Source organism: Schistocerca americana, chromosome 9 (assembly GCF_021461395.2).
Source record: "Schistocerca americana isolate TAMUIC-IGC-003095 chromosome 9, iqSchAmer2.1, whole genome shotgun sequence".
Lineage (NCBI taxonomy): Eukaryota > Metazoa > Arthropoda > Insecta > Orthoptera > Acrididae > Schistocerca > Schistocerca americana.
The window spans coordinates 136,106,663-136,131,824 of record NC_060127.1 but is presented as its reverse complement, the minus strand read 5'-3'; the positions used below and the strand labels follow the sequence as shown (position 1 = coordinate 136,131,824).

Below are 25,162 nucleotides of genomic sequence, written 5' to 3'. Positions count from 1 at the left end.
TCGATTTCTTTGTACTCCTTACGAATGTCTCTTGTATGTGCTCCACATTCACTTCACTCACACTCAGATGTCCACTTCTCTTTTCCAGCCACGGGCAACCTGTCATAACGAATTTGTTGTGCCAGCAGTAAATGGCCTTCCTTGTTGGTGGCTTCTTACCGTAAATGGTTCTAAACATCCGTTGAACAGCTTTAGCACACTTGTTTTTGTCAAACCACAACACACAGAAAGGTCGCTTCGCACCTGAACGCGCCACGTTTGCGACTAGCGCTGACTGTCGGCAAATTACCAAACTATGCTGTGGCGGTATACATGGGGAGAAAAAAAATCATTCAGGGTTTCTCTTCAAAATGTCATATGTATAATATCTGCACAATGTTTGGTACTTGTACAATAAATAATTGAAAGTGTTCCCTGACTTTATGTACACCCTGTACTTTAACTGAGGCAGCACATGAACAATTTACAAACTTAGCTGTTTCAAAAATGTTTCTACCCTTTTGGACACCAGATAAATCTTTCTGAATTACCACAAAAACTGAACTGTTTTCCATGCCCCCCCCCCCCCCCCCACACACACACACACTTTATATACACTTCACTGCTAGTGCTACCACCTGCTGCATGTGGGTGGTTATTGTGTGTCGACACTGACACGAGGCGGTGGCCACATTAATGTCACTGGACTGCGTAGATGGAAAATTGTGAGTTTAAAGTAATGAAGACAGATGCATGGGGATAGCAGTGGAGGTAGGATCTGGCAAAGATTGATGCTAGGAGGAATGCAGGATAGGAGGATGTTTTGCAAGCTAATTCCCATTTTTGGAATTCAAAGAAGCTGGTATTAGTGAGACATGAGGGGAGCTGCCAATGGACACCTATTAATGGACATTAATATGGAGTGTGTCCACCATTCCCTTTAGTATGGCTTGACCCCAGCTGAGGACAGTTCCAATGTCAAATGTCTGTGGAGGAATGGCAGCCAATTCTTCTTTGAGCGAGAAAATCAGGCTTTTTGCAGATGATGCAGTTATCTGTAATGAAGTATTATCTGAGAGAAGCTGTATAAATATTCAGTCAGATATTGGTAAGATTTCAGCGTGGTGCAGAGATTGGCAACCTGCTCTAATTGCTCAAGAAATGTAAAATTTTGCACTCCACAAAACAAAATTTTGCACTCCACAAAACAAAAAAAGTAGTATCCTATGACTATAATATCAGTGAGTCACTGTTGGAATCGGCTAACTCAAACAAACCTGGGTGTAACCCCTTACATGGATATGAAATGGAATAATCATATAGGTTCAGTCATGGGTAAAGCAGGTGATGAACTTAATTTTATAGGTTGAATACCGGGGAAGTGCAATCAGTCTACAAAAGAGATTGCTTACAAATCACTTGTGCGACCAGTTCTAAAATACTGCTCTATTGTGCAGGACCTGTACCAGATAGAGCTAACGGGATAGTGAACATATACAGAGAAAACCAACATGAATGGTCACAGGTTTGTTTAATCTGTGGGAGAGTATCACAGAGATACTGAAGGAAATGAACAAGCAGACTCTTGAAAACAGACATAAACTCTCCAGAGAAAGTCTATTAACATAGTTTCAAGAACCGGCTTTAAATGATTACTCTAGGAATATCTTACAACCCCCCAAGTGTCGCTCACACAGGGATCACGAGGATAAGATTAGAATAATTACTTTGCACACAAAGGCATTCAAACATTTACGCTTCCAATGCTCCATAGACAAATGGAACAGGAAGAAACCCTAATAACTGGTACAACGCGACGTACCCTCTGCCATGCATCTCATGCTGGTTTGCAGAGTATAGATGTATATGTAGATTACATGATTTTTCCTTCCACTGATTCAAATGACTTTTTACAACCACTTTCTGCAATTCTCAACAGTCCCTGTCCATCAGTACTTGAGGACTGTCCAGTTTTGGTTTAGCTGTTATTGTTCCTCCATATTTCCACTTCACAATCACATTACCAACAGTCAACTTTGGCAGCTTCAGAAGGGCAGAAATGTCCGTGATGGAATTGTTACTCAGGTGACATCCAATGACTAGTCTACATTTAAAGTCACTGAGCTCTGCTGACTGACCCATTTTGCTGTTACTGCTTCTCCACTGACAACAGAATTGCTGCCTCCTTTCATACATACTCTCTTGACATCCACTGGTCAAGTCCGCATTACATAGGGATGTGTGGATACTTTTGACCACATAGTGTATTATGATACAACACATTGGTCACTGGTTGGTAATATACGAGGGGGGACCCAAAAATAACCGGAATTTCTTTCTAGAAAGCATATACTTTATTGTTTTCAAATACAACCTTAATCTCCTTTGAAGTACTCTCCATTAGCATTAATACACTTGTCCAAACGTTCATTCCAGATTTCGAAGCACCTTTTAAATTCATCCTCTTTGATACCTGCTAGCACTTTCATGACATTGCATTTTGCGTCTTCCACATCCGCAAAACGCTTCCTTCTCAAGTCTCTTTTTATCCTCGGGAATAGGAAGAAGTCTGAGGGTGCTTTTTCCGATGAATCGGGCGTGTGGGCCAAAAACTGGCAAACGTGCATGGGAGCGTTGTCGTGATGCAGGAACCACACACTAGAATCCCACAAAGCCAGACGTTTTCGCGACAAACTTCTGCGAAGCCGTTTCATAACCTCCAAACAGAATTGTTGGTTTACTATCTGGTTTTCAGGGACAAATTTAGAGTGTAGGGCCCCTTTGATGTCAAAAAAACAGATCAATATCATTTTCACATTCAATTTCACTTGTCGAGCTTTTTTTGGTGGAGGTGAGCCAGGTCACTTCCATTGCGATGACTGTTGTTTACTTCCTGGAGCGTACCCATAGCACCATGAAAGGATGTGGATCATCTTTGAACGCGTCCTTCATTTCAAGACAGGCTTGAACGCAACGATCCCTTTGATCTCCGTTAAGAAGATTCAGCTCTAATTTTGCTGCCACTCTTCGCATCCCCTAATCGATGGTCAAGATGTGCTGAATTGAGCTCCGGGACAGCCCGGACAAGTTCTCGAGTTGGTCGATTGTCCTGCGTCAATCTTCACTGATAAGATCACGGATTTTGTTGATGTTGTCTTCGCTTTGAGCAGTTGGAGGTCGACCGGAACGGAGCTGATCTTCAACCACCACATCTCCCTTTTTATACCGAGAAAACCATTCGTGCACTTGCGTTTTACTAAGAGCATGGTCTTTGTAGGCTGTCTGAACCATTGCAACAGTTTCTGCTGCGTTTTTCCCGAGCAAGAAATGAAACTTCACTGCTGCACGTTGTTCGTAAGAACTAGCCATTTCCTAGTGTCACGTCTGCACTGCACGCCCACTCAAAGAACTGCCAAAGCAACCACACTTCTCACTGTTGGGTGACGCCGCGTGGCAGAATGACTCAGCAGAGCTCCTACTACAACCCTCTGGTGGCGCAACCTGCTACTACAAGTACACGATGTGCAGCATCACGATTCCGGTTACTTTTGGGTCCCCCCCTCTTATAATAGCTCAACTCCCTTGTGTTTGGATTCATTCAGGCTGCTGTTTTTGTGTGTTTCAATTTCAGCAATGTTAGTGTACATTACTAATTAATGTAATGGGCTGTACACTGTGTGTGCCCTATACCTTGGATGTGGTTACTGAAATGTTGCTTGGCAGTATATATGTGAATTATGTTTACACATTGGGTTATTGACAGCTGCATAATACATTATTAATCAAGCAGAGTGATTAACGTAGAAATGACGTCCAACAATATAAAACGGCCTGATACGTTTGAAATCTTCAGAAAATACGTAACATTCAGAAAAGGTTAGACAAAAAATGACATAAGGCAGGCAGGCAGGCAGTTTTTCTCCTCTACTGATCAATTTGTGTTACAAAACAGCAATGAAGGAAATACGCAGTCCACTCACATTAACATGACCTCACCTATGAAAAACTTGAAAAATCTATTTGTACTGGGTGGCGCGCTTGAGACGTGCAAGAAGAGAGTCTATGGGGCTCTGGAAGGCACCGACAGGGATGCGGAGCAATGTCGATTCAGTATCGTGGCCAGCTGCGCTAGGTTTCTCAGTTGCGAATCCACGGCTTGTACATCCTAATTGAAGAGGTCCCACACATTCTCAGTTGGGTTTAAATCTGGGCAGTTTGATAACCAGGAGAGTACAGCAAACTCATCATGGTGCTTTTCAAACCGTGCACATACAGTGCAAGCTGTGTAACATGTTGCATTGTCTTGCTGCTCGATGCCATTGTGCCGAGGAAGAAACAAACTGCATGTAGGGAAGGACACGATCCTCCAGGATACGTGCATAGTTGGGTCGATCCAATGTGCCTTCCAGAATGATGAGATCACCAAGGGAATGCTGTAAAAATATTCTCCAGACAATAACACACCCTCTTCGGAAGATTGCTGCGGGACTGTACACACTAATGGCCACGTCTGATGGAGCATAGAATACGATTCACCTGAAACGGCCACCTGTCGCCATTTGGTGGACGTCCAGCTGAAGTAATGGTGTGCACATTCCGACCTTTGACGCCAACAAACAGCAGTCGGCATGGGTGTGTAAACCGGGTGCCTGCTGCAGAGGTCTGTGCCTAGCAACATTTGCTGAACATCTGAAGCCAAATTTCCTGGCAGATTATAACTGTGTGCCAGAATAGTATTTGAAACTGTGACCTTTGCCTTTTGTGGGCAAGTGGTCTAGTGACTGAACTAAGAAATTAGTTGTCTGAAATGTGGTTTTACATAGTGATGCTGAAAATAAAGTGGTCCGATAAGATAAGGAATGAAGAATTCCTCTGCAAAATCAGTGAAAAAGAAACCTGTGGAGAGATCCTGAGTAGAAGAAGGGACAGGATATATGGGAATAAATTCTGTGGTACTAAATGAAGCAAAAAGTCAGCAGGAAGTATAGGTGAAGACAGAGACAGGAATATATAGAACAAGTAATTAAGTCTGAGAGATACAATAAGCACCTTCAGATGAAGAGTTTGGTCCTTGGGAGAAAATCGTAGTGGACTGTATGAAACCAGTCAGGAGACCAATAAAGAAAAAGCAGATATTAGCCCAGGTGTCAGTGAGAAAGACAGATAAACAGATCTGTAGATCTGGGAGTTACAGGACACAACTCACATTCAGACTTTCTTTTGGACACGGAGAGGGCCTTCTTGATTGCCGTCCAGTCTTCCAGGATGTCCGTGTCTCGCAGCATGTACACGACGTACGGACCCGACACGGACACAGGTTTCCGCCTCGACCCTGAGCCACTGCCGCCACTACCTCCCGCACCGTTGCCGCACCCGCCAGCCCCCACGCAGTCGGCACCGGCGCTCGAACCGTGCCGGCGGCTGCCCGACCCACTGCGACCGCTGCCAGTAAGTCCACCAGCTGATGCCGACTGCTCCACGAGCCACAAGTCGGCAGTGATGTCGACATTGTTCCGGTCTTCCTCTAGGCGACGGATTTTTTCCTCCAGGTCACTCTGGATCGAGTCCCAGAGGAGTGACTTCTCACTCTGAAATGTGTGCAGTCATTAACTTTTTCTGTCCATTTCTATGATTTTATTCAGAATAATTTTAATTTAATTCATCAAGCTTTCTCAGTGAAATCTATGGCCATGGAAAAAACCACTACATAATTCACAGAAAGCCAAAAGGAAATAAAATAAAATAGGTTACACAAATTAAACACAAAAAGGATTTACAATACATTACAAACAAATATTTTATCATCATGTGGTAGCAGGAGAAAACACACAAAAAGGGTATGAAAATGGAAAATGCGCAAGCTTTCAGAGCTAGTGCCTCCTCCTCCTGGCAGAAGGATTGAAGAGTAGGAATGAGGGAGGACAAAGAGTCGTGAGGTTTAGGAAAGGAAAAAGAGTTAAGGAAAATCCCACATTCTCTCTCTTCAACCCTTCTAGCAGGAGAAGGAGCCATTAGCTCTGAAACCTTGTGCATTTCTGTACCATTTGTGTGTGTTTTCTCCTGCTGCCGTCTGGTGAGTAAATTTTTTCTCTCTTCAATTGTATTATATTTTAAAACACCAATTATTTTCATTGACAAATAGTAAATATCATTATTCCCTAGGAGATGGTAACGGATTTGAAGCACCTGTTGAAAAGAGTCCATTAGTGTGTCTAACAGAGGTGATAAGATAAATATCAACAGAAGTGTGAAGCGATGCTGAGGGAAGAAGATTAGGAATGAGACACTAAAAGGAGTTGATGCGACTGTAGGCTTTCATGGCTACTGTCACAGATGGTACAATTTTCCGAGTTTTTGGGCTGTAAATGAAGTAAACACACAGTCACGGCACACAAGGAATGTAAATGACTATTGAGAAGCCACCTCAGTGACACGACAACAATAATAGTCTGATAACATTCCCCTCTCTTTCACCACCTGCTGTTAGTATTTACCCAATGATGACAGCCTACCACTGAGAGCCTGAATTTTCACTCAATAATTCCATCTCTCTGGAAAATTATAGGAAAATAGCCTTTTGTACATGGAAGTGCTCAACAGTGTTCAGCCACTCAGGGACATCTGACCAAAAATCACAGGATACGAATCAAAACATCAACTACGAGGGCTATTAAGAAAGGAACTGAAGTTTTGGTTTATCACAGCAGTGGGGTGGGGATGCAGCCACCACCATCACCTTGTAATGTTCCTACACTCAATACACATCCATCAATTGTAGTGTGTGATCTGTGTATCTGCTACTTTGCTTTTTGTGAGATGATAAAATGTGTGCTGCAAAAGAAAATCGTGCCATTTGTGAGGTGCATGCTGTGATTAAGTTTTTGTTGGCAAAAAAACTGCAAAACAATTGAAATTTATCTCAACTCTCATTTATGGTGTGTACTGGAAAGGAATAACGAGTGAAAGCTGAGCGAGGCAACGGTGGAGTGATTTTAGAAATGGTGCACAAATGTTCACAGAGAGGACGGCAGTGGTAGGCCTTGCCTTGTGACTGACGAACTGCTGATGAAAATCAACAACAAAATTTGTGAAATTTATTATGGAACTTTTGCAACATTTACCCCATATTTGAAAGAGTTTGATGCATGAAACTGTGGTGGAGAAACTTGGTCCAAAAGTTTTGTGCCTGGTGAGTTCCCAAAATCCTAACAGAAGACCACACAAAATAAGGACTGGCTGCAGCACTGACCTTCCTCGAAGTTTATAAGAAAAATGGTAAAAAAGTTATCAATTGTATCACAACTGGGGATGAGGCTTGGATGAATCGTGTCTATTGTGAAACAAAAAGGCAGTGGATGGAATGGGGACACCCAAATACTTCCAAGAAACCAAGGAAGTGTTTGCAAACACTGTCAGCAAGAAAGATCATGGCCACTGTGTTCTGGGACACTAAGAGAGTGATTCTTGTCGAGTTCCTTGAACGTGGCACAACATAGTGCAAAAACGTTGTTTTTTCATGACAACACAAGTCCACACACAGTCAATCGTACCCGAGAGCTCCTATGGAGCTGCGTGCCGTATAAACCAGTGACCGATAAACTGCCTCAATTTGGATGGCGATTATGGAGAAAAATAGCGTAAGATTGTACCTTTAAAATGTATATAATAAAAATTATTTTTCATATTGTTAATTTTTTATTTCAAAACATCTGTTACTTTCTGGGTAGCCCTCATATTTTAGAATTTTGAAGAGGAATGTGATATACCTTAACAACTCATAAGATTTTTACTATCAGTCATAGATGCATTATGGTATTTGGGCAGGAAAATAACTGACAAGATACAAAAAGAAGACGGGCAATAGTAAGAAAAATGTTTTTAAAAGGAGGAATTTTGTAAACATTCATTATACATTTAAGTGTTAGAAAGCCTTTTATGAAATTATTTGTCTCGAATGTAGCCTTGTACAGAAGTGTTACATGGACGATAAGCAGCACAGACAATGACAGAAGCTTTTGAAATGTGGTGCTGCAGAAGAATGCTGTATTTTAGATGTGCAGATTGGGTAACTAATGACATAATATAGAATTTGATTGGCAAGAAAAGAAATTTATAACACAACCTGACTAAAACAAGAGAAGGCCTCAACGAATTGTTGATTTGGTAGTGGGAGGAAGAATGCGTATGTGTGTGGGTGTGTGGTGGTGGGGGGAGGGGCAGGGTTAAAAACTTCACAGGGAGACAAAGACTTGTTTACAGTAAGTAGGTTCAAATCGACATGGGTTGCAGCAGCTGCACACAGGTGAAGAGGCTCACACAGGATAGACTAATGTGGACAGCTGGATCAAAAACCAATCTTTGTACAGAAGACCACAACAATGACAACAACAGTAAATAATATGTTGCAATGCGTGACTCTGATAAACTACTGTGAGATACTCCCGCACAGAATAAAAGTATTTGGCCACAAGGAAGAGTGTCAACACAGATTTGTAAATCTATTCAAATTTCTCAGTTGTGCTAGAAATAAGCTGAAAATGAAACCCACAGAATAATGTATATTTTTTCTGTACAATGTTAAAGAAGTGGAAATCATTTTCCCACCTAATTGATGCTCACTTTATTTACCACAAATCCCACGAGAGAGTATATCTGCAGAAATTGAAGAGTTAAAATTCCAAGACATTTGAACAACAGCCTGCAAGATCTCACACTTAAAATGTAATCCACAAAATGTACAACTTTATGGGGCCAAATAATCCAAATATCTAAATCTACAATTCTGCTGCACAAACAGTCAAACAATGCGTAAGGGATAGTACACAGTGCAACATTGTAATTTCCTTCTCTTTGTAAATAAACAGATTAGTGTGTAGGAATTACGAGTGTATATGTTTATACCTTCAGCAAAGTGTCACATTTCCGTATGTTATATCTCAATGAGGAATTTGAAACATTTAGCTCTGGAGAGGAGCAAGATGGAGAGCTATGGTTCAAGTTTAAAAGAATAGCTGACCATGCGCTGGAAAGATAGGTACCCAGTAAAATAGTCCATGATAGGAGGAACTTTCCATAGTATACAGTCACAGCAAAGAAACTTCTAAAGAAAAAGCGATTACTGCATAACTGTAAAATAAAGCATAGGCTATAGATAGAGATAGGCTGAATGAAATACTTTTGGCTGTCAGGAGGGCAATACCATAGGATAGTATTTCTGAAGGATCTCTCACAAGATCGGATGAAATTCTAGTAATGCATACAGGTATTTCCTCTGTGTGCCAAGTAAACTCACATTTCAGCTAAAATTGCTTTGAGAACATACGTCCAAAACCTTTATGTGTGGAATTGTGGCTTATTCATCTCATGAAGTACATTTACAATCCAATTAGTTTGCATACGGGAGACATGTCAAAAATTTATAATATGGTTACCATGGTTTTTATGCTTGTAAATAATAGTACTAAAATAAATAACAACACTAAAAAGATATTTGTATCCATCTCAAATTTCCAGTTCAACCTACATGACTTGCATTAACTTGGGTTCTAATTTATTATAAATTTTCATTCCCATTTATTGAGGTCATTGTGCATACAGTTTGGGGTGATGGGCAGGAAGCATAAAATTTTCTTTGTTTATCATATCCTACGAATGAACAAACTTGTATAAAAAAACACAATGATCTTGGTGAAATCTGTGAATGGATTGAGGATTTTGTCACTGAGAGGGTACAGCAACTTATGTTGGATGGAGAGCCATCAATGAATGTAGAAGAAACTACAGGTGCATCCAGGGAGGTGTGTTGTTTGTTTGTTTTATTTTAGGGCACAAAAAACAACTGTGGTCATACACGCCCAAGTCAAAACTATAGAACGCAAACACAGAGACAAGGGAAATGACTATGTGTCAATCCCAATGGGATGAATAGGAGACATCTAAACAAGGCACATGGAAAAAGGACTAAAAAAAAAACACTATACAAAAATGGAGATTCAAAACTAAAAATTAAATGGCCTTCACCATATTGTTTTGGTGGATAAAAAGTAAAACACAGGCAACAGCCCGCATGTCATTTGCTAAAACAGCCGATAAATCAGATGGCGAACCCAAGATGGAACGTAAGTTAGTAAAAAAAGGGCATTCCAGCAGGTAGTGGCGGACAGTTAAAATTTGGGCACAATGCGTACAAAGTGGTGGGGCAGTGCCACTGAGCGAATGATGATGGCTAAAAAGGCAGTGCCCAATACGCAGCCGAGTTAAAGTAATCTCCTCTTGGTGGGAGGTGCGAAAGGAGGTCGTCCAAGGCGCTGGGAGAGGCTTAATATGCCAAAGCTTATTCCCGTGAAGGGAGGACCATTGGCAATGCCAAAGGGACACCACCTCCTGACAGACGGCAATGATGCAGAGGTGATCGGAGGGAACAGAGGTATTCGAGGGCTGAGGTAAGAGGACTACAGCCTTGGCAGCAGTGCCAGAAGCGTGATTTCCTGGCAGACTGACATGACCAGGGACCCACAGAAACATGACATTGGCTCCACCAAGAGTGAGCAAGTGACAGTTTTCCTGTACCCGCAGCACTAAGGGACGAGCAGTGTACAGTCAAAGAGACTGTGGAGGGTGCTGAATGAGTCTGAGCAGTGGACACAATTGGGAAGGCTGTGTCGCCGGATGTACTCCACAGCTCAGCTGTAAATAGTGAGGAGTGGGCCGGAATCCAATATTGAAAGACACGGGTGCCAATGATGAATGCACACCCAACCCCACAGTCAGTCCGAGAGCCATTAGTGTATACAAAGGTACTACCGCTAAAATCCATGCGAAGGTCGTGAAACTGAAGGCTACAGACCGAGGCTGGAGTAGTGTCCTTTGGAAGCGAATGAAGGCCGAGGTTAACATGGGCCGCTTCATGAAGTCCAGGTGGTGAAGGGGGCACACCCACGGGGATAGTTGCACACAGCGTGAAGTTAAGCCGCCATAGCAAGTGGCGAGACGATCAAAGGAATCATCAAAGAAGGGGGCATAGTAAGGATGGCCACACATGGCAGACAAACGGCATGCATACCTGCTGAGGAGAAAGTCACGGCGGTAGGACAGTGATAGGTCAGCAGCGTCAGCATACAGACTCTCAACCGGGCTTGTGTAAAAGGCACCCGTCGCCAAACGGATGCTATGATCATGGATAGTGTTGAGACGGCGTAAAAGGGATGGGCGTGCAGATGCATAAACAAAGCACCCATAGTCGAGTTTTGGAGGAGGGTGGTTCGATCGGCACCCCAAGAAGTACCACTGAGGACACGTAGGACATTGAGAGACTGTGTACAGTGGACTGCCAGGTAAGAGACATGGGAGGACCAAGAGTGTTTCCTATCGAGCATGAGCCCCAGGAATTTCGTAGTGTCAATGAATGGAAGGGCAAGAGGCGCAAGATGGAGAGCTGGTGGCAGAAACCATTTGCGCCGCCAGAAATTCATACAGACAGTTTTGTCAGTGCAAAAGTGAAAGCCATTGGCGAAGTTCCAGGACTGAAGAAATCAAGACAGTGCTGAACATGCCACTCAGTGAGACAGGTCTGTGGAGAACTGCAATAGATGGCAAAAATCATCAACAAAAAGGGAACCGGAGTCGCCCGGCGGGAGACAGGCCATGGTGATAGCAAAGAGGATGACGCTCAGGACGGAACCCTGAGGCACACCATTTTTGTGGATAAAGGTGGCCGACAATGCAGCACCTTGAAAACTCGGTCATGTAAAAATGCCCAAAGAAAACAGGGCACGCACCCATGGATGCCCCACGTGTAAAGAGCACGGAGGATACCAGTTCTCCAGCAGGTGTCGTAGGCCTTCTCCAAATAGAAAAAGACAGCCACAGTCTGGGATTTTCGCAGAAAACCATTCATGACATGGGTGGACAAAGTAACGTGATGGTCACCTGCAGAACACTGTACTACAAATCCACACTGTGCATTTGTGAGTAAATGGCGAGTTTCAATCCACTACACCCGCCGAGCATGAATCGTACATTCCATCACCTTGCAAACGCAGCTGGTAAGAGAGATGGGGCGGCAGGCAGTTAGAAGGAAGGCTTTTGTCCTTACCGGGCTTATGTATGGGTATGACTGTGGCTTCACACCAGCGTCATCCAGGAAATGTGCCCTCAGCCCAGATGCGGTTGTACGTGTTAAGCAGAAAGAGCTTGCCCACAAGAGAGAGTTGCTGCAACATCTGAATGTGGATAGCGTCTGGCCCTGGGCCGGAGGACTGGGATGAACTGAGAGCATGATCTAGCTCCCTTATAGTGAAGGCGGCGTTGTAGCACTCACGGTTCGGAGAAGAGAAGGCTATCGCCCAAGCCTCCTCCACTTGTTTCCTATGGATAAAGGCAGGGTGATAGTGGGAAGAGCTCAAAACTTCCGCAAAATGGCGGGCCAAGGTGTTGGAGATAGCAACAGGATCCACGATGACAGCGGCACTTACTGTCAGGCCGGAAATGGGGGAATCGATCTTGGTTCCAGACAACCATTGGAGGTTGGACCACACAATAGAGTAAGGTGTGGAACTGTTAAAAGAACTAGTGAACAAAATCCAACTAGCTCTTTTGCTATTCTGAAGAACTCGACGACACTTTGCACGCATCTGTTTATAATAAATGCAGTTTTCCAGTGCAGGGTGGCGGTTAAAAACATGGAGAGGGGGGGGATTGTGACCTTTGCTATTGATATTATACATTAATTACTTTGCAGACAATACTAATAGTAATCTCAAACTGTTTGCAGGTGATGCAGTTATCTATAATGAAGTATTGTCTGAAAAAGGCTGTAGTAAAATTCTGTCAGATTGTGATAATGTTACAAAGCTGTGAAATGACTGGCAATTTGCTTTGAATGTTCAGAAATGTAAAATTTTGCAGTTCACAAAACAAAAAAAGAAAAAAAAGTTGTAACCCATGACTAAAATATCAGAGGCACAACTGGAACTACTCAACTCATATCAATACATTGGTGTAGCAATTTGTAGAGCTATGAAACATAAAGATCACCCGGGCTCAAATCATAGGTAAGGTAGGGATCTCACTTCATTTCATTGCTAGAACACTAGAAAATGCAATCAATGTACAAAGGAGACTGCTTACTAAACACTTATGTGACCCATCTTAGAACATTGCTCAAGCATGTTGGATCTGTGCTGCATAGGACTAAAGGGGAACACATACAAAGAAACATTTTCAGCTGTCCCCATCGAGGTATATCAACAACACCTGTCGGCAGGTGAGGGTTTCAATAAATTACCATTTATTCTAGAGAAGCTGCATGGTCATCAGTGGTATCTGTTCTTTCAAGAACAGTTACTTTCTTCATATACATGTAGTTAAAGTCTATCCAGCCACTGACCTTCATCTGTGCGAACGCGCACAGGTTGCCCAAACTCTTACAGGGAATTGTCACCTTAGTGTGTGCGAGTAATGTGTGGATGGGCAAATATCTATTAGGTACATTACGTCTGTATGATTAATTTAAGTTCACACAGAGGCATTTATTAAGTTATCCTTCTTCCTGCACTCCATATATGAATGGAACATGATAAAGCCCTAATACCTAGTACAAAGGGAAGTACCCTCTGCCATGCACTTCACAGTGGTTTGCAGATTATGGGTTCAATTTGTTTGGATGTCTCTGTACAATCCTTGATTTGTTTATCTGTACATGCCTTGATTTGTCTAGCTTTCTGGAAAGTTCATTCTTTGAAAGTTTAAATCTGGCTAGATGACTCATAAAAAGGCACTTTCTTAAATAGACACTGTTGCAGCATGAAATCAAAGGCAGTTTGAAAGTCTAGAAACAATGAATCCACTTTATCGCCTCAATTTATGATTATTAAAATATCAGGAGTGAGGAGTGCAGAGTTTTGTGTAAGTTAGGTTTCTGAAATTTCTGTTGGTCACCATAAATGCTTCATTATTTGCATTAGTATTTGTCTGCATTTTTATAACTACAAGCTCAGCTAATACTGAAAACAAGATACATACAAAAAATGATTTTGTCGTTTAAGAAATAATATTCCATCAAAATACTTTGTAACACAGTTGCTGCAAATAACAATATAAACTTCATTTACATTGAGAAAAGTCATACTATAAATGATATCTAGAAAGCTTTTTACAAAAACACAAATACACATATTTCAATGAAACATACAGGAACAGCAGCATAGGTATTACATCATTTTGTCAAATAATCACCTTTTACTTCAATCATTTTATCAATCTCCATTATACAGGGTGGTCCCGAATTCATGGTACAAACTTTAATAGTAGGTACAGGACATTGTAACAAGGATTTATTGTATAGGAATGTATAGTCGCAGGTGACGCGGTGAGGCGTAAACAGGGGAAAGAGAAATGGAGTGATCGGTTGGTGTCACTGCCGGTAGAGGGCAGTAGATGAACATGATGTATCGCAGTAGGGACAAGCGCCATTCACAATTGTGCTGCCGTAGACGATGGGTGACTTTACGTATGCAGAAAAAGCAGACATGCATTACATGTACGGCCGTGCAAATGGTAACGCCAGAGCTGCGTTACGAATGTATCGCGCGGAGTATCCTAATCGACGAATGCCGGATCATAGAATTTTTCAACGGTTACATCGTCAACTTTGTGAAACAGGTACGTTCGACGTCAACAGACATGACGCTGGTCGATTAAGAGCTGTACGCACTCCAAGACTGGAAGAACGCATCTTGAACATAGTGGCTGATAGACCCGAGTCAAGCACAAGAACTGTTGCGCGTGACGTACATGTGAGTCATCAGACTGTATGCAGAGTGTTAAATGAAAATCGCTTACACCCCTTCCATTTTCAAAAAGTACAAGCATTGAATCCGGCAGATTATCCTCTTCGCGTGAACTTCTGCCAGTGGTTGTTGCAGCAATGTGCGTTGCAGCCGGATTTCGTAGGTCATGTGCTATTTACAGATGAAGCGACATTTTCACGCGAGGGTGTCTTTAATGCGCACAATTCCCATGTGTGGGCAACAGATAATCCACATGCAACGCGTCCACATGCGTATCAACAACGTTTCGGTATTAATGTGTGGGCTGGTATTGTGAACGACTTTTTGATTGGGCCATACTTACTACCCACGCGACTCTGTGGCGAAAGCTATCTTATTTTTCTGCAAGAAGTGTTACCAGAACTGCTGCAAGATGTTCCGCTCGCCATTCGTAACCGCATGTGGTTTCAGCACGATGGAGCGCCAGCACACTTCAGCACTGCTGTACGGAATTACCTGAATGCCACGTTTGGTGCTAGATGGATTGGGCGTGGTGGACCAGTCCCTTGGCCACCCCGATCTCCTGATTTCTCTTGCCTCGATTACTTTTTATGGGGACATCTTAAGAGTCTTGTTTATGAGACTCCAGTTGACTCAGATGAGGATCTCGTTGCTCGCATATCTGTAGCTGCTGCAGGTGTGCGTGAAATACCAGGCATCTTTGAACGTGTACGCCAATCGCTGCACCGACGCTGTCAAGCATGTATCGCTCATGGTGGACGCAATTTTGAACACTTACTGTAAACATGACACTTGTCAACAACGATTTCAATAAAATCTTTCGTTTTCCTTTCGGCCGTTATTTCCCCTGTTTACGCCTCACCGCGTCACCTGGGACTATACATTCCTATACAATATATCCTTGTTACAATGTCCTGCACCTACCATTAAAGTTTGTACCATGAATTCGGGACCACCCTGTAGATATCTCCCACCAAATCCTTAAACCGTTTCGATTTTCATCTCCTCATTGTCAGAAAAGTGTTTTCCACCCACATATTTCTTCAATTTAGGAAATACATGATAGTCAATAGGCATGCGATTTGAACTGTAAGGTATGTGGTTTAAAAGATTCCAACACAATGAGGTCAATAATTCTTGCACTGCTCGAGTTGAGTGCAGTCTGGCATTGTCATGAAAGAGGCAGACTCCCTGTGTCAGCAGTCCATGTTGTTTGCTTTGTATGGATCTGTGGAGTTTCTTTAGGGTCTCACAATATCATGCAAAGCTGACTGCTTTGCTCCTAGACTAGAATTTATACAAGAAACAACTGTAGATGATGTGTGTGTGAAGGAGATGAAGTTGTGGTGGGCTGCATCAAATATCAAATCAGTTAGAGAATAAGAAGAAGAAGAAGAAGAAGAAAGGAAGAGAGAGAGAGAGAGAGAGAGAGAGAGAGAGAGAGAGAGAGAGGAAGGCTTTGTGTCGCACCTCGAGGTTCTGCTGAGCGGCGAGCTCCTCGGCGTCGAACTTGTTCTGGATGTTGGCGAGGCGCAGCTCACGCAGGATGCCCGCCACCTCGGTGCGCACACGCATGTTCTGCTGCAGCTGTTCCAGCGGCTGCAGGTACTCCTGGGCGCGTCCGCTGCGCACCTCCGACAGCTTGGTGTCCACCTGCGTGACGCGCTCGCGGTACAGCCTGCGACACACCCCTCGCCCAATCACATCTGCAGCTCCAGTCCGGCCGTAAATTTTTTGAAGGGAACTCAAAGGAGGGAGTGAGGGATGTAGGACGGTCATGAGGTAATCTGTCTAGCACACTGGGGCACTGGATTCAGTTTATTAGAAATGTTCAGAAATGTAAAATGTTGCTATCGTATTGGGTGCCCCATTTATCTTGACCATCCCAAATATCTTTTTGTTCAGAATTGTAATTAAAAAATGTATCAAAAATGTTATTTAGCTAACAGTGGACATTAACTGGTATGACTGAGTTCCTTGTAACTTTATTTGTTACAAAGGTACGAATAACAATATGTTTTTTCAACAGTGAACTTGTCCACTTGTTAGAGTTGACACTAAACAAATAGAAACATGAGAAAAATGCACCCCGGTCATTCAGCTGAATGTGTGTGTGAGTGTAATGTACAGTGATGAAGAGAAGACAGAAATGTTATGCACGTATGGAGAATGTAAGTTAGCAGAAAATAACTGCAGCTACATTTTAGTTCCGAGATAACCGGTTTCGACAGTCTTATGCTGCCATCATCTGATCTTATGCAACATGTTATAAAATTGCCAAGTAACATTATACGAAGTCAAAGGATAAAAGGTGCTCTCCATAAATTGCACACAGTCGATAAAATCTTCGTACTGTCCACACGTATCGGTAGCGAATGTGACTCTCCCGAGCTCGTTGCATGGCATTACTGCCCCATTACCTCCTGATATTGCACCTGTCAGCATTCTAGTCCCTGCACACACTGCCAGGCAGCTCCTCTCCCCCTCCTCCCCTCCCACTACTATCCCTTCCTCTTCCTCTCCCCCTCCAGACCACTGCTTGCAACCTGTGTGACAATCGCATTCTGACCCCAGCTGCAGGAGTTAGCGGACGTGTGAGCTCGAGGTGTGCTCGCTCGTATGTACGAATGGTGTGAATTTCTCTTTTGCTGATGAGGCTGTGGCCAAAAGGTTTGTGTATGTATCTTTTAATTGTGCCTGTCTGCAACTTTACTGTCTTCTTTACGATAAGTAACACTCTCACCATTTCCTACATTGTTGGAATCACACAACTTCTACATACAAGCAGACATACTTGAATGTGTTATACAGTATAGTATCTGCCTGTGCCTATACTGCTATGCATACTAGGCACATATTGTGGGCTGCCACCTCTCCTGGAGGATGTGCACAAGCAGCTCCACACATCCATGGCGTACAGTGGCGCTGACCTCACTGACAGGCAGTATTGCAGTACAGAGTACTATAGTTGGGGAACCACTTTCTTACGCTGTGCCATGTGAGGAAGGAGTACAGTGTGAGAACAACTTTGACTGTGAGTGTAAAGTGTTCAAAGATTTGGAGGTCATCACCCCCCTGCAACAGTACACCTCCCCACACCGTAACACCTGGACGACCAAAACAATCACGGTGAACAACACTGTAAGTCAGACTGCCATTTGGCCCCAAAAATGGTTTCCAAATAACAGTCTGGCACACAGTTTTAATCTGCCAGGAAGATTCAAAACACTCTATGGCAATTCTCTTGGCTGTGGCACTGCCATTTCTTTTTCCTTTCTCAGAAGTGCCAGTCCACTGAGGTGTGCTCGAAAGCCTCTGTGAACTGTAGAAGATGGGAGAAAGAAACTGACTGAAGTGAAGCTGTCAGGGTGGGTCACTAATTGTCCCAGACAGCTAGGCAAGTTTCTAAATCTACGTCCCATTCTTGCAAGTAGTTTTAACTTGCCAGGAAGTTTCAACCACAAAATGCTTCCCAGAGAGCTGCTGATGCCTGATATTTGCAGAATTCTTGGAATGAAAACAAATTTTAGCCCTTTATCATCATCCAGATCAAAGTGCTCAAATTTTTGCTTCTACCATGAAAATGTTTTAAACTGCACAGTTCTTGAGCACAAGAGTTACGTAATGCTAGTGTCGGTAAACAAACGCATAATTAGAAAATGAGAGAACTGCCTCAGGTGTACGTAGCAATGCAAAGTCAGTGATACCTTAGAGTCCGAGGAGTGGATGCTCCGAGACTGCAATGTACATCATGTCAAAACCATTCAGTGTATCCATATCCATCAACAGTCTGTGCTCAATGATACTGGGTGTGTTCGGAAAATAATGTACATGCTATTGCAAAAAAAGTACCCCTTGTGCATCTACATTTTTTTTTCTAGCAGGTTTTACTAGGCACAGTATGTGTCCTGGAGTGCCTCAATGGAAACCTCATTTGGAGTAGTTGGCACAGCAGGTTAGATCACATCAATGCCATCAAAACAGTGTCCTATGAGGGTGGTCGTGATCCTCAGAAACAAAAAGAGGACGCCACATAGGGACTGTAAGGGTGTTGCAGCAGTATTGTGAACTCACGCTTCACCGAGAAACCACGGAGTGATGTGGCCGGGAGTGTTGTCACAATGGAGCATCCAGGTAGCATCCGTCTCCTTCAGGACCCGAAGGACTATTTTTCTCCATCTTTTGAGAACATCCACCGTGTAGGCAGTGTTGATAGTATGGCCTGGGGGTCTGGAGCACACCCTTAATGTCAAAAAGGATGGCATTATGCTCACCATCGAAACTTGGTGTCAACTTTCATTCACAGCACATCCAGAAATATATTGTTTATGAAAAAGTGAAAACTGTAAAAAAAATTATAATACCTTACATTTATGACGGAAAACTAAGATCAGTGATTAGATCATAAGGCTGGACTCAAAATAAGCAAAATACACCAATGATCCTAAACATTGTAACCACTGCCCTTCCTTCCCCCAGGCATCAAATGCTGGCTGGTGGCATTGTGGGCATGTGACAAAAAGTAAGGAAAGTAAATAAGTGCAGCACAGATGAATGGGGAATCACTCTAGTGATGACACGGGGTGCAAACTGGGAAACCCACTGACATAAGCAACTCTGACGAGGGCAGCTTCTTACGACCTGGCATCCAGGAACGAGCGTATAGGAAATGGCGAAGTTAGTCAGCTGTTCTCGTGCTACTGTCGTGAGCATCTGCAGAAAGTAGCTGAAGGATGATGAAACCACTAGTATGTGAAAAGTGTCACATGTCCAAGTTTCATCAGAGAATGTGGAGGTCAGAAGCTTGCCCCCAGTGTTAAGCAGGATAGGTGGTAATCTGTGACAGATATGATGACAGAGTACAATGTTGGAGCTGGTGCAAGTGTTTTGGAGCACACTGTTCAGTACACATTGTAAAATGTGGGGATCTGCAGTGGATGGCCCTCCTCACGTGTTCCCACGTTGACTGAACTGAATCGTCAAATACGATTGCAGTGGGTACGGGATCATCAGGATTGGACTGCGGATCAATGCAAACATCTCACCGGGCCAGATGAATTAAATTTCTTTTTTTGCCAGCTCGATGGCAGCGTCCAGAAATGCTATGGGGAACAATGATCTGAGCGTCCACGGAACCAACAGTAGTATTAGAGGCACTGCGACAGCTATGGGCCGACTGAAAATTACTGCAGACAACTCGAGCCCCTTCATTCACGTTTTCATGCCTGACAGTGATTACATCTTCAGGAAGGATAAATGTCCATGTCACAAGGCCACAATTGCAATACAGCAGTTTGAGGAGCACGGCAGTGAACTCGTGTCGATGTCTCGACCGCCAAATTTATCTGACCTGAAACTATCAGGCTCTACAATAGCACCCACATATGGACGGCCCATAATTTATAGGAATTGCCTAGTTTCTGTGGAGACATCTGGTGCCATGTACCTCTGGAAACCCGCTAATGTCTTGTAAAATCCAAACACAATCACTGCTGTATTACATTTGAAAGGTCAAGTAATACACTATTAAGCAGAGAGTCATACTGTTTTGGCTGGTCAGGATATTTCTATAGTCAGTTAATCAAAATTACACAACCATTGTACAATTTATCTAACACCTGTGGTGTAATATCTTTACCCTCTACGTGAATGGCTCAGAAGTTATGTAGGTCGGCCGGACCAAACGGCGAGTTCATCAGCCCTATCGGATCAGGGAAGGATGGGAGGAAATCGGCCATGCCCTTTCAAAGGAACCATCCCCGCATTCACTTCAAGCAATTTAGGAAAATCACAGAAAACCTAAATCGGAATAGCCAGTTGCAGTTTTGAAACGTCATCCTCCCGAATGTGAAGCCAGTGTGCTAACCACTGCGCATCCTCGCTCGGTAGAAACTAAGTAATACACAATACAGTTACACTAAAGTGACCACCAGCTGTGTTCGACATCAATGTGCAATAGCCACTCACAGACCACAGATGGCAGCACAAGCAGTGGAGATTATATAAAGACTGTTCCTTGGGGTGAGGGGTTGCAGAAAACAGTGCAGTCGTCATCATAATGTGGAAATGGAGTGGCTTATCTGACATCCTAAAGGACACAATTATTGACTTGCGGGCCAAGCCTAGAAACATTTCCGGAACAGCTCAGTTTGTAAAATGTTTGCATGCCACTATGGTTAAAGTATACCACAAATGGCAAAATGGTTCTATCCACAACCAACACCAAGGCAACTGTGGTACACCACAGGTCACAGACAATAAGCGTTAACGAAAGCGTCAGACATGTGTACGAGTCAATATGTGTGCAACTGTTAAACAATAGATGGCCCAAATGAACCGAGGGGCTAATGACAGTGTCTCCTCGATAACCGTTGCTGCAAACGGGCCTCTGCAGCAGGTGCCCGATTCGCAATACATCTGTGCCGACTGCTGTTCATCAGTGACAAAGGCTGGAATTTGTACACCAATACAGCAACTGGACATCCACTGAATAGTGAGAGGTGGCCTTTTCAGACGAATTACATTTTACGTTCCATCAGACAGACAGACAGCTGTTAGCGTGTATGGAGTAAAACGTCTAAAGCAAACAACTTGCAAACAACAAGGAGCTTTATGGTATGGGTTATGTTTTTGTGGTATTTTTTTGACAGCATCTACCAGCAGGACAGTGCAACTTGTCACATAGCTCACACTGTACATGTGTGGTTCCAAGAGCACTAGGGTGAGTTTACCGTACTCCCCTGACCACAAAAGCCCCAGAATTACATCTAATCAAGGCAACCTAAATCGTGCCACAGATCCTCTACTGAGAAACACAGTGCAGCTGGCTGCAGTGCACTGGAGTCAGCACGGCCCCACATCCTTGTGGTCACCTTCCAGAACCTCAATGACTCTCTTCATGTATGTCTCACACTGCAAAAGGTGGTTGTTCACGCTTTTGCTAGGTGGTCACATTAATGTGACTGGATAATAAATATATATAAAGCCGTCATGGATTCACTCGTTCCTGATATTTTCACATTCATGTGAGAAGAGAAAGTACATCTTATGATTAAAATAAAGACACTAGCAAACATGGAAATAAAACAGAGATTTCTCAGAAGAAGCCGTTAAAAACTTGATATTACAGGGATACAGAATGACTGACCAAAACGTACTTTCAGGGGTAAATTCCTATTACTGCATATCTACAAATACTAATCTAAGCTTTAGAAACATGCAAATTTCTTCTTCAGGGTGGAGAGAGGGATTAGCTGCGGAAAGCAGAAAAGGGGGCCAAGTTTACTCAGATTCTAAGTAACCTGTTGTTGAAGGTGAAAGTGACTGAAAGAGGGAGGTCTGTATGACATGAACCCCCCCCCCCCCCCCCCCCCGCAAAAAAAAAACTGCCTTTCCAGCCTCCTCTAATCATTCCTTTTTTTTCCTCTCTGAAAAATGATCACACAACCCCAAACAGCTGGGATTAGTATTTTCAACTTTTAAGTTTTTCTGCTGGGGGCACAAAGAATTTTGGTTTTGCTTCCCAAAAGTAAGTAGTGACCACCCATTAAGTTTCCTCAACTGAATTTTCCCTTTGACAAAATTAAAAACTGAAGGCACTTTTCTGTTTATGAGGGTGAATAAAAGAGTCTTGTACCCTATTCATCTTCAACAAAAAGAAAAGAAAAAAAAATTAAAGCAATCAAATAACCAGATAATAAATTCAACAAGGCAGGATACACTCGGGCAGACATAGCGGTTATCTATTGCAGAGGAAACATAGCTGGTGAGCTTGAGTTGCTTGTATTGTTTTAAGAGCAAAAGGCATTAACATTTTCTATTAGGTATAAGCAGAAATAAGTGGAATGAAAGGGGGGCAGCTTGGCACCATCCTTAATACTACCCCCACAAATGGAAAGTGGTGTACACCTAATGTTTCATTCGCAGGGTCTAGGCATTTCAGATCTACATCTACATACATACTCTTCAAGTTGCCATACAGGGCATGGCGGCGAATACCTTGTACTACTGCCAGTCATTCACTTACTGTTCCACTTGAAAAAATAGAAAATGAAAAATGACTGAATATGCCAATATATGAAAATGGTTCAAATGGCTCTAAGCACTATGGGACTTAACGTCTAAGGATATCAGTCCCCTAGACTTAGAACTACATAAACCTAACTAACCTAAAGGCATTACCCACGGACTGAAGCGCCTAGTACCGCTCGGCCACCGCAGCCGGCTGCCAATATATGAGCCTCGATTTATCCCAAGTTTGCGGTCATTACGTGAGATGTACATTAAAAAAGTAGATTCATTCTCCAGCCTGTCACAAATGTCAGTTCTTGAACCTTCCTTCATAGTGTTTTGTTGAAGAGACTGTCTTCTGCCCTGTGTGCTGACCAAACCTATTGGCTACAAATCTACTATCACACTCCCGAATTGCTTCGGTGTCTTCCTTTAATCCAGTCTGGTGGGGATCCCAAACACTTGAGCAGTACTCAAAAATGGGTCAGAAATATGTTCTATATGCAATCTTCTTTATAGATGATCTACACTTTTTTTAGAATTCTCCCAATAAACTGACAATATGACTTCTGTAAAACTGAACTTATGTCATTTTGCAACATTATGCCTAGATATGCCATTAGAACTACTGATGGCCTTGGGAGAGCCAGTCCTGACAAAACTCTACCATCTGGTGAGCAAGATGTATGAGACAGGTGAAATACCCTCAGACTTCAAGAAGAATATAATAATTCCAATCCCAAATAAAGCAGGTGTTGACAGATGTGAAATACTAACGCAAATTCTTTACAGACGAATGGAAAAACTGGTAGAAGCCAACATCGAGGAAGATCAGTTTGGATTCCGTAGAAATGTTGGAACACGTGAGGCAATACTGACCTTACAACTTATCTTAGAAGAAAGATTAAGGAAAGGCAAACCTACATTTCTACCATTTGTAGACTTAGATGAAGCTTTTGACAATGTTGACTAGAATACTCTCTTTCAAATTCTAAAGGTGGCAGGGGTAAAATACAGGGAGCGAAAGGCAGAATTTGTACAGAAACCAGATGGCAGTTATAAGAGTCGAGGGGCATGAAAGGGAAGCAGTGGTTGGGAAGGGAGTGAGACACGGTTGTAGCCTCTCCCCGATGTTATTCAATCTGTATATTGAGCAAGCAGTAAAGGAAACAAAAGAAAAATTCGGAGTAGGTATTAAAATCCATGAAGAAGAAATAAAAACTTTGAGGTTCGCCGATGACATTGTAATTCTGTCAAGAGACAGCAAAGGACTTGGAAGAGCAGTTGAACGAAATGGACAGTGACTTGAAAGGAAGATATAAGATGAACATCAACAAAAGCAAAACGAGGATAATGGAATGTAGTCGAACTAAGTCGGGTGATGCTGAGGGAATTAGATTAGGAAATGAGACACTGAAAGTAGTAATGGAGTTTTGCTATTTGGGGAGCAAAATAACTGATGATGGTCGAAGTAGAGAGGATATAAAATGTAGACTGGCAATGGCAAGGAAAGTGTTTCTGAAAAAGAGAAATTTGTTAACATCAAGTATAGATTTAAGTGTCAGGAAGTCGTTTCTGAAAGTATTTGTATGGAGTGTAGCCATGTATGGAAGTGAAACATGGACGATAAATAGTTTGGACAAGAAGTGAATAGAAGCTTTTGAAATGCTGTGCTACAGAAGAATGCTGAAGATTAGACGGGTAGATCACATAACTAATGAGGAGGTATTGAATAGAATTGGGGAGAAGAGGAGCTTGTGGCACAACTTGACAAGAAGAAGGAACTGGTTGGTAGGACATGTTCTGAGGCATCAAGGGATCACAAATTTAGCATTGGAGGGCAGCTTGGAGGGTAAAAATCGTAGAGGGAGACCAAGAGATGAATACACTAAGCAGATTCAGAAGGATGTAGGTTGCAGTAAGTACCGGGAGATGAAGAAGCTTGCACAGGATAGAGTAGCATGGAGAGCTGCATCAAACCAGTCTCAGGACAGAAGACCACAACAACAACAATGCCTAGATATTTAACGAAGATGTCTGTGTCATGCAGAACACCACTAATACTGTACTCATACAGTACTGGATTATTTTTCCCACTTATCTGCATTAACTTCCATTTTCCCACATTTAAAGCAAGCTACCATTCATTACACCAAACAATAATTCTATCCAAGTCACCCTGTATTACAGTCACTCACCGATGACTCTTTCCCACACGCTACAGTGCCATTAGCAAACAGTTGCAGATTGCTGCTCACCCTGTCAGACTGTTTATGTATCTAGAGAACAAGAGCAGTACTATCACTGGGGCACTCCTGACAGTACCCCTGCCACCAGCAATGTGGAGAGAGACTTTTGCACACGAGCCCCCGACATGAAAAGGT

General features: G+C 42.8%; 1 protein-coding gene across 2 annotated transcripts in view; it reads right to left on the bottom strand.

Moving 5' to 3' along the window:
• Nucleotides 1–25,162, bottom strand: part of LOC124551327 (breast cancer metastasis-suppressor 1-like protein-A) — a 76,957-nt gene that overhangs the window by 26,646 nt on the left and 25,149 nt on the right. For both annotated transcript variants that reach the window (XM_047126342.1, XM_047126343.1), the window contains exons 4-5: nt 16,239–16,446; nt 5,186–5,567 (exon numbers count right to left, since the gene is read on the bottom strand). In XM_047126342.1, coding sequence (XP_046982298.1) covers nt 5,186–5,567; nt 16,239–16,446 — 590 coding nt within the window. The remainder of the gene's footprint in view (nt 1–5,185; nt 5,568–16,238; nt 16,447–25,162) is intronic.